At 36.4% G+C, this 14,170-nt stretch overlaps 1 protein-coding gene across 5 annotated transcripts in view; it reads left to right on the forward strand.

Annotated features, from left to right (window-relative positions):
• The window catches only part of LOC136826915 (kelch domain-containing protein 2-like), a 101,512-nt gene that overhangs the window by 54,826 nt on the left and 32,516 nt on the right, over window positions 1-14,170 (forward strand). For 4 of the 5 annotated variants that reach the window (XR_010849755.1, XR_010849754.1, XR_010849753.1 and 1 more), the window contains exon 8: window positions 2,895-3,055. Coding sequence is in view for 2 of the 5 variants with exons in the window: in XM_067084457.1 (XP_066940558.1) it covers window positions 2,895-3,055 (161 nt within the window). In the remaining 3 variants the exon portion in view is untranslated. Of the gene's footprint in view, window positions 1-2,894; window positions 3,056-12,139; window positions 12,340-14,170 lie in introns of all 5 variants that reach the window. The other variant, XM_067084458.1, reaches the window with a different exon arrangement.

The raw sequence follows: 14,170 nt of genomic DNA on the forward strand, positions 1-14,170 counted from the left end.
CCAAGACAAAATTCATGACAATCTTGTGGCACCCCAGGGTGCCATGGCACCCAGTTTGAGAATCACTGTGCTAGGTTATTGTTTTGTCCTTTTTCTCATGGCAAGTTTCCCATGAGTAGCCTCACCCTCAAGAACAGTTTGGTGTTAGGCTCACCATTATTCTTTCTTAAGAGTAATATGGAGGCAGCAGTGGAGAGGAAACAAACCTTTTGGGGTGACTAAACATTCAGGGTGTGGGAGGAAGCCTGCTTCTCCTAAGTCAGACAAGTAGTCCCTTCTTTATCCTTTGGAAAGGGAGGAAGCCTGCTCATCTTAAGTCAGACAAGTACTGTAGTCCCTTTGTTATCCTTTAGAAAGGGAGAGGAACCTTCCCAGCCATTTCTCCCTCCTCTCCCAGCCATGGCTGAGAAAGGAGGAAAGCGTAAGAAAGGATTCCCTTCCTCAACTGTCAAGAGACCTGGGATACCTATCTGGCAATTGAGCAGTGTGGGAGAGATAGGGATGAAGCCCTGGGTAATCTCAGTTCTTTGGAATGGCTACCATATTTTTTTCAAGGACTGCACCCCATCTTCTTAAACACTTATGCTGTTCTGACAACAGCATACTCCCCAGATTCTCCAAAATCTCTGTGATTGATGTTGTAAAAGGGGTCTCTCATCTGTTGGAGTGTCTGTTCAGCAGATCATAGACTTCTTTGTTCACCTTCAATGAGACAAACTCCTCTTAACCTCCATTGTAAAAGGCTATTGCCATGCCTTAGGCTAAGTCCTGAGACTGAAGGATGTGGACCTCCCCTCTTTGGTGGTGTGTGTCTGTTCTCATGAGTAGTTTTGTCCTCTGGAGTGGGATGTAATTCTTGTTCTCTGCAGCCTAACCAAGGTGCAGTATGAGTCCTTGGGGGAAGGTTAGGATTGAGTAGTCAGTCTCAAGTCTGTCCCTCAATGAAGTGTGTATGGAAGCTTTTTGGTCTTTGTCATATAGTTTGGCACTTGAAGGATGTGGGTTCCTTTCTTTCTCCTTCATACCTGAGTTTGTAGAAAAACTCAAAATGTGTCAGTTCCTGATGAGAGATTCGAGAATTTCTTGATCCCCTCCCTCTGGGATTTCGTTGTTGGTGACCTGGACAAGATGCTTTTTTGCCCAGTGAAGCCATTATATACTGTCTGAAAAGAGCTTGCTCTCTCCTCTTAGAATGTTGGCACCAATTTTTTAGTACAGGGAAGGAAAAGGAGTTGGTGGCTAGGAACACTCTTTCTGGCTTTGTGATTCCTCAAGGGGGGATGTCAGCATACTCATGCAAGAGCTCGTGAGGTCAGGGACGTAGGGCTGTGTCTAACCTTTTGGAGGAACTTTGTGGTTTGCCAGGTAATGAGTGTGGGTGTCTGTCATTCACAAAGTACCTTTACCTCATTCTATCTGAGGTATGTTACCTACAAGTTCTTGGGTGCCTTCTCCATAGGACCTATGATGGTCGTTCAAGAAATTGTATAGGAACCCAGCACCATTCAGACAGACAATCACTTGTGTTAGTGTATGTTGGGGATGTGGATGTTGAGTGACTGGACTCTCTTCCTTCCCTTCCTCCTTACAGAGCAACACTTAGGTCAAAGTATCAGCTGGGATTGAACTGTAAATGGATAACTACGCTTCAGGCATTCATTCTTAGAGCTCCTTTCCAGGCTGCGTCTCCTTCCACTCTTCACTTTATCAGTTGGGGGCCAGGTTAGAGCTAGTTCTAAACCAATCAGTTTGTTACGGCTCCCTGGTCTTCCTTCTCAAGCAAGGCTACATGAATCATTGCATCCTTTGCTCACAGTCGCAACTGGGATTTTGACATTTTAGAATAGGCTTCAGCTCAATTCAGTTGTCAGCGATGACCTTCCATATAAGGAATGAGTCTCCTGTATAAAAGGCGATGGTTTGTATTTCTGTAGGAACAAATATAACACTTGTAAAGTAGATAATTTGTATTTTATTAGGTATGCCAATCAGAGCCTTTTACCACAGTTCCCACCTCAACCACCCTAATTTATCCATGTGTCCAAAGGAAAAGTACTTTGTAATGGTATTTTAGTGAGGGGATTCCCCCACTCACTCCTCCTAACCACCAGTTAACTACTTTGTTACCAAGTTCAAGAGCCATCTCCTAGCTTATACTGAAGAATACTTTTATATAAAAGGCTCTTGTTTGTATCCTTAGGAAAAATACAAATTATGGTACTTTAAAAATGTTTAAAAATGTGATGTATTTGTATTCCTTGCTTTTCACACACTGTAGGCAAAAGGAAAAGTACTTTGTAATGGTATTTGAGTTAGGGGATTCCCCCACTCACTCTCCTTAACCACCAGTTAACTACCTTGTTACCAAGTTCAGCAACTGTCTCCAAGCTTATACTGAAGAATACTTTTATGTAAAAGGCTCATGTTTGTATCCGTAGGAAAAATACAAATTTTGGTACTTTAAAAATGCTCTGTAGGTGATAGCTGGAGACTCATCATTTTGTGTAGTTCAGCCTCTGTGAATGGGAAAATAATTTTATATCAGGTTTATGGTTCCACTCAAAAGAATTACTGTATCTTGTGTTGTCTGTTATTTTTCTTACTGCACAGTATTTTTATTGGTACTGTATTTGTATAATTGGTTGTTGAACCTACACAGCTTCCTGGATGTGATGGTAAACTCACAGTAGGAAGCTATGTGAATGTTAATTTTGTCATGTTAACGCCTTTTGTTGTAGGAGTATGTAAATTAGTTTTTTTTTTTTTGGTTTTTAAAGAATATTTCTTAGTAAAGAACCAAAGCCCCCTTTTTACATAAAGTACCCCTCATAGAGAAGCCAAATATACTCTGTTCATTCCAATAAATGTCTTACCTTCCTAATATCCTTGTGCAGAGGATGTATGGATCTTGAATTTGGAAAAGGAACGTTGGGAGCAGTTTCATCATAAAAATGCAAAACCTGCACTTTGGCACACCTCAGGGGTAGCTTTTCCTGGAGAGGTGTTCTACTATGGAGGCTTGAGGAACAATATTCTGGATTATTCTGTGCCTAAGGTATGTTTATTGTCATGTTTTTGTGTGAATAGTAGAACTCCACCTCCAGGTAAAGTTACACATGCTTTATTCACCATTAACCTACATGTGTGTAATTCATTTATGTCTGTACCAGCTTGGTGTTTTAGAGGGATTATAGTGATTCATAATGGTATAGATTATGCTATAGATTTCAGTTTGTTAGGGAAATAACAATTGGCATATTATAACAAAGCAAGATTGTCCTCTTCTTATCAATGCTATAATTTTTAGCATTTTAGTTTTATTGGTCTCTAATTTGTCTTTCTTAATTCCATATAGTTTAACTCGTAAATTTGAATTTGTTAAACAAATAGCCGTTGGGTTCTTTTTGCAAATAACCTTGATACTTCCTTATTTCCCTTTGACTTTCCATATTGTAACTTCTTTGTCCTTGTTTTGTTTGTTTAGTTTCTTGGTCCTTGTTCTGTTTTCCTAATTCCATGTATTGTCTTTGCACCTTTGCTCACATATTGTTATCATAGTCTAACTTTGTAATTAAACTAATGTTCCCGTACCACAAAAAACTGAAGTAATACAAGAGTTCTAACACAAGGGACATTATACACTGGCCTGGATCTTGGACTAAGGTACCCTCACTCTGTTCAGTTACATAGCTGCCATTGGTGAGAAAGGCTGTACCAACCAACAGCAAATTTAAATAGGGATTTTATTACACATAGACTATCTCTATTGCACATAAAATATGTGGATACACCTTTTACAGTATTTTATATACAAGTAGTAAGATTACTGTAGCTGTATTCTGAAAATCTTGAGTGAGGAAAATTATATGAACTAGAGGAAGATGTTGACATGATAGAGGCACCCACAGAGAATAAAAAGTGGAAGAAAAAGACCTTGGTCATATACAAAAAAAGGGAAAAGCCTTGTGATCATGTAACATAACTGAGTATATGTGAAAACTTGACAAAGTAAGAAAGAGACCAGAATATGGTAGTGAGAAAAGTGCCTTACAATAATGATTTTCTGCAGTGTGGAGCTAGTAGAGGAATGTTTGGTGATCTGTGTGGGAAAGAATATAAGAGAATAAAATCTGACAGTCTACAAGGGAACCACATTGTGTAGTATACAAGGCACACTGTAAATGCTACTAAAGGTTCTTTGCTTTCTGCCATGTACTTTTTATCCAATCCCTGTGGTCTGTTAATATTTTATCTCATTTGAGAAAAAATCTGGTAAGCTCTGTGAGGGTCTAGAACTGTGACTCTGCTGTCTCAAACTAAGTATTGATGTTAATAACTAGGAATTATTTTATATCTTGGTTTTCCAGATTGGAAAGATCAGAATTGGTGGTTTACCCAATGCCAAGGTCCTTTTCTGTTTGGCTAGGATGACCCTCCTTTCACTGGCCTACCTGGTGGAACTGGACTAGGCGGTGATCTTTTGAGTCCTTCAGTCTGCTTCTGATCCATTCATAGCAAAGATTTTGCATCCAAGCCATGCTTTGTTGCTGTCTATTTCTTGGGCATTTTTTTTCTTGCACCACCAACTTCTTTAACAGCTGGGATCTTCTAAAATTTTTGTTATTGCAGAATGCATTGGACCTTTACACAGTGGATGCCGTAATGGAATGTAGTGTAGTGAGCTATTTAGAAATCACATCTTCACAGTGTAGTGAGCTATTTAGAAATCACATCTTCATATGCCCAGACTGTCCCAGTCTGTTTTCTAGCTACTGGAAGCTCTTCGTTTGGTGAGTCAGTAGAGCTGTGGACTGGCACTCGTTAGACCGGAGTTCGATTCCCCGGCCGGCTGATGAAGAGTTAGAGGAATTTATTTCTGGTGATAAAAATTCATATCTCGCTATAATGTGGTTCGGATTCCACAATAAACTGTCGGTCCCGTTGCTAAGTAACCAATTGGTTCTTAGCCACGTAAAATAAGTCTAATCCTTCAGGCCAGCCCTAGGAGAGCTGTTAATCAGCTCAGTGGTCTGGTAAAACTAAGGTATACTTAAGCTTTTTGTAGCTACTGGACACCATACTTAAGCTTTTTGTAGCTACTGGACACCATACTTCTTGGCAACATCCTCATTCTTATGGTCTTTCCACTGCACTTGATCCATGAAAGAAAGAATGAGAGAAAATTTGCACAAAATTTACTGTACATTATCTATTATGGTTTGATTGACGTCTACTGTATTTAATGCAATATTATTCATACATATTTTGTCATGTTCAGAGTAAGAACACACAAAATTATTATACATCATTTGTTGAAATTTTTATTGAAATCTATTTAAGGCATTGTTTTGCTGTATGTAAATTAACTTTTTAGTATGTGTACATGTGCATTTCTATACATACATGAGCATCATGTTATGAAACACTATTCAGTTACTTTGCTACCTTCTCTTTCTCTCTCTCTCTCACTGGTACTGCATTGCTACCTTCTCTTTCTCTCTCTCTCTCACTGGTACTGCATTGTACTTAATGCTTTAATGTAGTGTTACATTCAAATATTTTTCAGTTTGTGTATGTATGTGTATACAAACACTTACGCACTGCTCTCTCTCTCTCTCTCTCTCTCTCTCTCTCTCTCTCTCTCTCTCTCTCTCTCTCTCTCTCTCTCTCTCTCTCTCTCTCAAATTGTTTCTCTTGCTTAAAAATAACTTTGGGTTACTTATGTTAAAAGAAGTAACACAAAAATGTTTATGGCCTTTTGTATATTATATTAGTTTTGTGTATTGTACATACCATGTAAGCATAAGTAGGTAGAGCTTCTATAATTGGTTATGTTTTTGTTTGGCTATACTGTACAGTATTGCATTATAAGTATTTTTAGAAGCAATTCATTTAGCTGATATTTCTCTGAAATTGAATGATAAGTAAATTTATATTTTAAACGGAATGATAATTACAAAATACAAGTTAAGATAGGGTTTTAATAAAACTTTATATGGAATTGCTGTACACCATAAGCTATGCAAGTTGGCTCCAGGATATCATGTAAACTGTATGTAAATCTTCATTACAAAATGGATGGTATTACTTATCAGGAGGCCAGACCCCCAGGGAAGCAGAAATGTTCAACCTCTTCTAAGTCCTGCCAATATTCTGAAGCATGGTGCTTCACTTTCCTCTCTTTCTATTTTGTAATTTTGAGCATATCTCATAACACACTTCTACATTTGATTCATAGTACAATTACACAATTACTGAGTTCACCCTACTCCTTTCCACAAAATTCACTTATCCTCTTTCCTGACTGTACTCTTATTAGCTTCCTTTTTGGTCATGTTGAGCTTTGTTTTTTATATGTTGGTGTTCATTCTTTTGCTGTCCATCCCATTCCTCCATCTTTTAGAAATATCTACAATGTTATCATCTGGTTATGCTATTAACAATGGATCATCTGCTTATAACTCATAGGGTCATCCCTTTCTGTACTCTTTTATAGCCTCTTGCATGACATCAACATTCATCTCAAATTTTTGCATTACATCAGCCACTTGTCTGGTGGTACAGTAGCCTCACTAACTCGATGAGTCTCTCCAATATCTGGGTGCTCTGTGAAATACCTTCTTAAGATCCACAAACATGGTGTTAAACCCTCTTCCTCATTGCTTGAGACTATTCTTGTAGTAGCATCATCATCAAGAATGCTTCTGTTCCTGATTTCACTGGTAGTAATCCAAATTGACAGCTATGGGTCTTGACTTTTTTGCTATCCTTTTTTCTTTCACTTTCTTCAGTGTTATGCCCAGTCACTATTATTTCTGTACAGTTCCCTCATGGATTTATAGTCATCCTCTTTTTTCCTGCTTCTCTGATCCTATCCCTACCCTCTGATGTTTTTGTATATTCTGGTCAGGTCATCAGTGACCACTACTGTTAACCCTTAAGGGATGGGCTAAATATACTGTATATTAAGCACACCCCCAGACCAGGCAAACTTTGAGGTTGGCCAATTTAAGAAAAAAAAACATTGATGGAAAGGGGAAGATATGCAAATCCACATGGCGTAAAAAAAAAAAATTCTAAAAATTTTTCTGTACTGTCCATGGAAGTTGAAAGTGATTATTTACAACCTTGGGGAGTGGCCTCTTTTACAATTCTCGTAAAAATATACAAATTTTACAAAGTTGTACATGTTTTTTTAATAATTATTTTATTTTATTTTGTAATATTATGATTACAGCAGACACAACATCATAACAGAAAAGAACTAAAATCAGTAACAAATTCTGAGTATATTTATTATAAAATATTTACGAGATTTACTAAGATAGGGAGATGCAGTACCTTTTTGTGAGGTTTACATGCTTTTACTAATATTTCTTTGCACTTTACTTTGAAAATTACAATTATATCAGAACTACTAAAATAAAAGATAAGAACTGAAACTAACAGCAATCCCAGGGTAAATTTATGAGCAAATAAAAAAAAAGACGTCCTGGAGCTATGGAGAGGCAGTACATACCCCCTTGAAATCTCAAGGACTGATCTACCTTTCTCCCATACTGAGCTAATACAGTTGCCATAAGTCATTTATGGCCCATTGGAGTGCTATGAACATTTTTCCCACTAATTTCATCCAAACCATATGCCTCGCAATATTAATCCTCATAAGAGTTAGCCTGGCATTCACTCACAACCTGTTATAGTTCATCATATGATTGTGCCTGTCCAATGAGGGTTAAAGAGTAAACACAAAGTACCTAGGTTATTGCAGTTTTTAGGATTTTTGTATTGTAAGAAAAATGTGCAGTATGTCCAGTGTCTGATCATGTTTTCTTATGCTAGTTTTGCTTTTGTTTATGTTTTTGTATGCAGTTGTCTGTTGTCTATGAAAATGTATCGTAGTGTTATTTGTCAGTGTGACCTTGGAACAGTTCAAAAACTAAACAGAGCAAGTAACATGGTTTATTGAAAAGAAATGAGATCTGTTATGCGTGATATTGAATTTTAATCTGCTTTTCTTCACATGGCTCTGTTCCAAAGACTAGGTCGTTTTTCAGAAATCAAGGTATCTTCAGATTGTTTAGAGAGCTCACATAGATACTACACTAAAATTTGTCATTTATAAAGTGGATTTGGGTACCATTTTTTTATAAAGTGGATTTGTGTACCATTTTTTAAAATCAAAACTATTGCAAAAGTGTTTTTAACTTTACCCCATACCCAGGAAACCTAAGTTGCCATAGCATAACCATCGAATCAGTATGAGCATTTTGGAGTACCTCTTACAGTGTGCCTTATGTAGCACATGACAAACAGTACTAAAGGTCCTTTGTAGAATCCTTTTGGCCCTAACTGCATTTCTCTCTGCCTTTTACTTTTCATTTGTTCAGTTTGGTCCTGGAGGAGGTTTATATAAAGTCTTATTTTATTGTACCATTAGATACACACCTTCATACATAGAAATGTAAACAAAATCTTACCCAAACATATTAATTTATTGTTATTATATCGTGAATATGAGTTGATATTTTAACATAATATTTAAGAATTTATTAAGTAGCTGTTAATTTCCTGTTGCTGTACTGTACATAATTTTTTAAACTTTGTACAGCACAGTCATATTCTCCATTGTTAGTATGAATGGTAGTTACTAGGGGAGAGGTTATAGGATGTCAAGTTCTCAGACATTATGAAAAGTACATACAATATCTAAGCATAGTGCGTTTATTTAGAATACAACATTGAATACTTACTAAGGTCCCCCAGGCACATGGGTTCATATTTCATTAATCCCCAGATGTATTGCATAACATTTTTGTAGCAGAACAATGTTAGACCCAGTTTTTGCCTGTTTATGTCCAATTTAAAGTCAGAGGGTGCATGTAAAATTATATTTTCTTTGTATGTGGTATCCTTAAATATTTTCGGTGTGCTGTACTGTAATATGTTCAATGTTTTCATGATAGTAATGTTCTTACTCTTTTATGTCCTTGCATTTTGTATTCATTCTCTTCCTTCCATAGATTTTCACAATATTGCCTTCTTAGTTCTGTTATTACTTAATCTTTAACATTTAATTTCTCCATACAGTATTCATCTTTTTCATATATAAAATTGCCCCTTTCCTATCTTACCTTCTTAATTATGCCACTCGACTATCCTGAATATCTTACTTTTTCCCCCACCTGAGTTGATATTTTTATTCCATTCCCTCAAACTCTTTCATTGCTCCTGCCTTATAGCTTAAGTCTCTATGCATCTCTTCCTATATAGATCTCTATCCATTTCCATCTGTTCTCTGCCCGAGGTTGGAGGTTCTCTTTTTTATTCCATATTTATGTTTTGGTTCCCTTTTTTTTTTGTCTCTTTTTCTGTATGACTTCCCTGGGAGCTGATCACATAATTAACTGCTGCCTTTTGTGTCCACTTTCATTGATTTCCATGAACTGTTGATATATTTTCTGGTACTTTTTTATGCATTGTAAATTCCTAATTTTTCATTTTTTGTTTCTGTTCTTTTAATTGTCTGCCTCCCCTTTCTATTACTGATTATCTTATCAGTGCATAGTAGTCTGTGTTCTGTTAGGCAAACCTCACTGAGTATAACAGTGCAGTCCTTTTCTTTGATGTCATCTGTACGTGTCACAAAGTCAGTCTGTGTTTCTGATTCTCCACTCTTGTATAGTGTCAGCTTTTTGAACTCCTTAAAAGGTGTGTTTAGCCATTTCAGTTTTTGGTTGTGGGAGAATTTTAGTACTGTTTTCCCAATCTTGGTTTTTCTCTCAACTCTGTTGCCTCTTATCACATACTCAAACCAGCTCTGTTAGTTTCTGTATGGCCATTTAGGTCTCCTACCATTATACCATCAGACTGTGCACTTGTAACTTCGTCTGGTAACTTTTACAAAATTTTTGCTTTTCTTCTAATTCCCTGATTGTGGTGAGCATATTGAGAAGACATTTATTGCCTTCATTAAAATAGGCAAAAACAGTTAAGATGTGCTATTCATGAATGCACACACAACTGGATAGTACACGTATAAACATGGTTGGAAGAACACAGGCGAGAATGGTAACATAACACAGGAGAGAATGGTAACATCTGCGCTTGACTATTCCTTAGCAAAGTGAGGTGGCACACTAGTACATGCTGGAAGTACCATCTTTAGCCAGTGTAGCACCCAATAACTTGAAAAAAAGCTTTTCCTGGCACAGAATAAGCATCAAAGATTCCAGTGTTTTTAAGATGTTTGTACATAATTTATAATAATTCATTAGTAATTTGTAGTAAATGTACAGTGGTTCCTCGGCATATGAATGATTTGTTATTTGTATTTTCGTTTTACGAAGTAAAATTTTTGAAAAACTTTGTTTCCATGTACGTACTAAAAATTCAGTTTACGAGCTGTTTGGTGGAAAATGGCACGCGGCCGGCTGGGATTGAGGGAGGAGATACAGGATCCCCTCAAGGGAACTGAAATGGTCGCAGTAGGCAAATGTTGATAACAAAATCAATTTTATTCACATTTTGCAAGGATAATCAGAGGAATCGATAGTGTGTGTGCCTGATTGTGTGTATGTGTGTGTATGTTAGAGAGAGAGAGAGAGAGAGAGAGAGAGAGAGAGAGAGAGAGAGAGAGAGAGAGAGTAACTAGCATCCAGCAGATGTGAAAACAATCCCTCACACTTGTATGATTGTCGACGTGTTTTATACACTTGGATCTTGATTGCAAGGAGGAGATCACTTATGCCACAATACATCAACTTACTGTTGGCAAATGGTAAATTTTAAAATTATAATCGAATAAACATGAGGAGTTTGCAAACAATTACTTAATAAGTAAAGAATGCAAGTAAGAAAAGGAAAAAGAGATCAAATAACTTTTCACAAGGAAGTCGTTTAAACAAACAATCCAAGGCACACAGGAGCTGAATGCGGCCCCAGTGTGTTTCATGATGTGGGGATGAATTACTTTTACAGTGCTAAAATATCGTAAAAAACAAGTGTCACTTGATAGATATTTTACCGTGACAAAAAGAAGTGGTTCGGGCAAATCGAGTGTAAGTGAAGGGAACAGGCGAAATGCAGTGAAAGAGACAAATCGTCCGAGGCCAGCCCCACCTGGAAAGTCAGTGGGAAGTGGACCCCTGTCTACCACCGAATAACCCACCACCATCCCCTCCCTCTCCTCTCTACCATCTCACTCAGTGCAGTCCCAAACACTCGCTCAATTTTTTATTGTTACTGTATTGCACTTGAGTGTGTCTCTTCTTCTCTCCTCAATACTCTCAAGTCAGCTGTGCATCACTGCAGTGACACATGATTTCGTTCATCTTTTATGTTGAATTTTATTGTGAAATGTGAAATGCTTTATTCTTTTATTTATTTTGTTGAAGATTGTGCTTGTGCTTAAAATGATTTTATTAAAGGGTACAAAGGGTGGGTATGGGGGAAATTCATGAGTGTGGGATGAATTAATTGAACTCCCATTATTCCTTATGGGAATATTCGGATCTATATACGAACAGTTCGATATACAAATTGGAATTTGGAATGAAATTTGTATACCAAAGAGCCACTGTATTTAATGTTCAAAGAACACTAGCATTCTGAAATATCCCAAGTTCTGAGATGTTGAATGCCAAAATAAGGTAATTTTTGGGGTCTTGTAGAATTGTTCAGTCAGTCATTCAGTTCCTGCAGCAACCCAGGTAATGCACAGGGCCCTAGTGAATTATCTTCTCAGTGATATGTGCTGTGCAGTTTTCTTTAGGTCAGTCCATTATTCTTGTCCCACTTCCCTCCTTATTGCAAATTTTAACATCTTATTACAGATTTTAATACTCCAGCATTGATTTCACCTCTCTGGTTAAGAGTATTAATTTCTTCCTGTGTTTTGTTTATACAAACTATATGAATATTTTGCCTAAGAACCCATGATTGGCAGCAGATTGCTGTACTATATGAGAGTATTTCAGAGAAAAGTGTCCATTGCTGCACTGTGACTTACTCGGGAAGGTTTATCCTCCTGGGCAGTCATCACAAAGTGTTTGTATTGAAGTAGTTTGTAAGATGAGTATTGAATTTGTTTTTAAAAAAATTTTATATATTAGTAGATGATATTTAAACTTGATAACAGATGACTGCTGGTTAATGAAAATGGATGGAGAACCAGAATTATGTGGGACTGGTGGTAGAATAGAGTGGGAAGAGATGCCCTTGGCATATGATCATGGTGTACCCAGATGTTGGCACAAATCTGCGCTCATGCCTCCTGGAGACCTATATATTCACTCAGGTCTCACACAGCCTCACTACATCATGATGGCTCTCTTAATTGTAAATACATTACAGTATTTTTCCCATGATGTACTCAACTTCATTGTTAGTTTTGTTTCCATGGCAGTATTGTGTGTGATTGAATAACAATCCTATCCTCTCCTCCTCATATACTAATTGGTATGGCCATGGTTTAGTGTGATGTGGGATTGAAGCTCTTTTTATCTAATAAAAAAGCTAACTAACAGAGACAGTGGATTTCACTTTATAAAGATTGTGTTTAATACTGTTTAATAAAGGTGTGTCTTTTATTTACATTTTTTTTTTATTGAAAAGCCTTTTATTTCTTATTTCACTTGAGTTTGAGTTCACTGGATATTTTGTTTACTGGGACATAGTGGACTTTCTAAGTTTGGTGGAAATTTAGACCTTGGAACATAGGTTAGGAAAGGTTACAAAATACTGAGGTATTATATCCTATCTAGCTCAGGTTTATTTGTGAATAAGAATTAATAAAAAAAATTGCTGCATAATTTTATACTTTTTATTTGAAATTTTTATTTAAATGAGAATGCCACATACTTTATAACCAGCTAATTGTTGATATTGAAGAACAAAGTTCATTAATTTTAGGTTGTGCATGTTCATTACAGTGAAATGTAGTTTCATCATTCAGTAGAGATGAAATTTTTCTTAAGCCTCATCAGTTAAAATACCGTATATGCATTAATAATGTAAAGGAAACAGAAGAAAAAAAATGGTCTTACAGAGAACTGAATCTGTTGTTAATGTTGTTAGAGTGTGATGAAAATCAGGGTCAATATGGCAATGTTCAGTTTACATCTAAAGTGTCTCCAAGGATTCACATGCATTAGTTTAAATTTCAAAGTCTTCAGAAACATTTGTGTTTCATCCCAGTTACTAAAGCTTTGTATCGGCTAACCTATCTTTGTGGGTGTATTGCTCTTATAATTGGCTGTGTCTTCTGTTTTTCCTTTGTCAACAGACTTGAATCATAGGTTTATCACATGGTCATTGATTCTACTATTACCTCTCTACTGTATCCTCTTTCCACCACAGCTAGGCAACACCTTTGTCTCCTGTCTGGAGATATTATTTTGGTTACTGTTCCTCTCAGGCTCTCTCTTCTCCTCTCCAGTAGTAGTATAAATTGCCAGGCTGCCACTTGAACATCAAGTTTGATGTACTCACACATATTGTTTTATTTTGTTACAGTTTCTTTCTTTAATTTCAAGCTTTGGAATTCTCGCTATGCTTCCATTTTTCATTTCATATAATATTTCAATTTTTAAGGAGTCAAGTTTGTGGCTTACTCTGTTTACACCTCACTCATATTTCACTCACTCTTTTTTTTTTTTTTTTTTTTTTTAAATATGTGGTACTGTACTGTGGTTTCCCCAATTTTTCTGACATTTCTTTGTTGCTGCAGGTCTTTAAAAAAAATGTGATAGAAACATTTTATTGTTACTAAGTTATGAATGAATGTTTCTTGAAATTAACCTTTATCAAAGTTAGATGTGCAGATGTCTTTGTTGTAGTTTGTAACATTTGCTTTTCTCCTCAGATAATACTTTATCTCCTTTCATACTATTTTATGAAAGTTAACTTACTTGCAAGAAGTTATACCTTTTTGTAGTGTGCAAGACTTATGAGGATGTTTGCTGTTCCTAAATGTTATTTGCCTCTTGTGATTTGGAAAATTAGCAGCTATAAATATACATGTTCATTGCATATAGAGCGTATGAGGATACAGTAATGCTTTTTTCAATTACATATTCATTGCATGTAGGTGTGAATATAATGTTTTGATAAAGCTTTAGGCTCACCATCATTTTTATTGAAATGTCTTATGATTAGTGTGAGACCTTGC

The sequence above is a fragment of the Macrobrachium rosenbergii genome, chromosome 41 (assembly GCF_040412425.1).
Source record: "Macrobrachium rosenbergii isolate ZJJX-2024 chromosome 41, ASM4041242v1, whole genome shotgun sequence".
In the NCBI taxonomy this organism is placed as follows: domain Eukaryota; kingdom Metazoa; phylum Arthropoda; class Malacostraca; order Decapoda; family Palaemonidae; genus Macrobrachium; species Macrobrachium rosenbergii.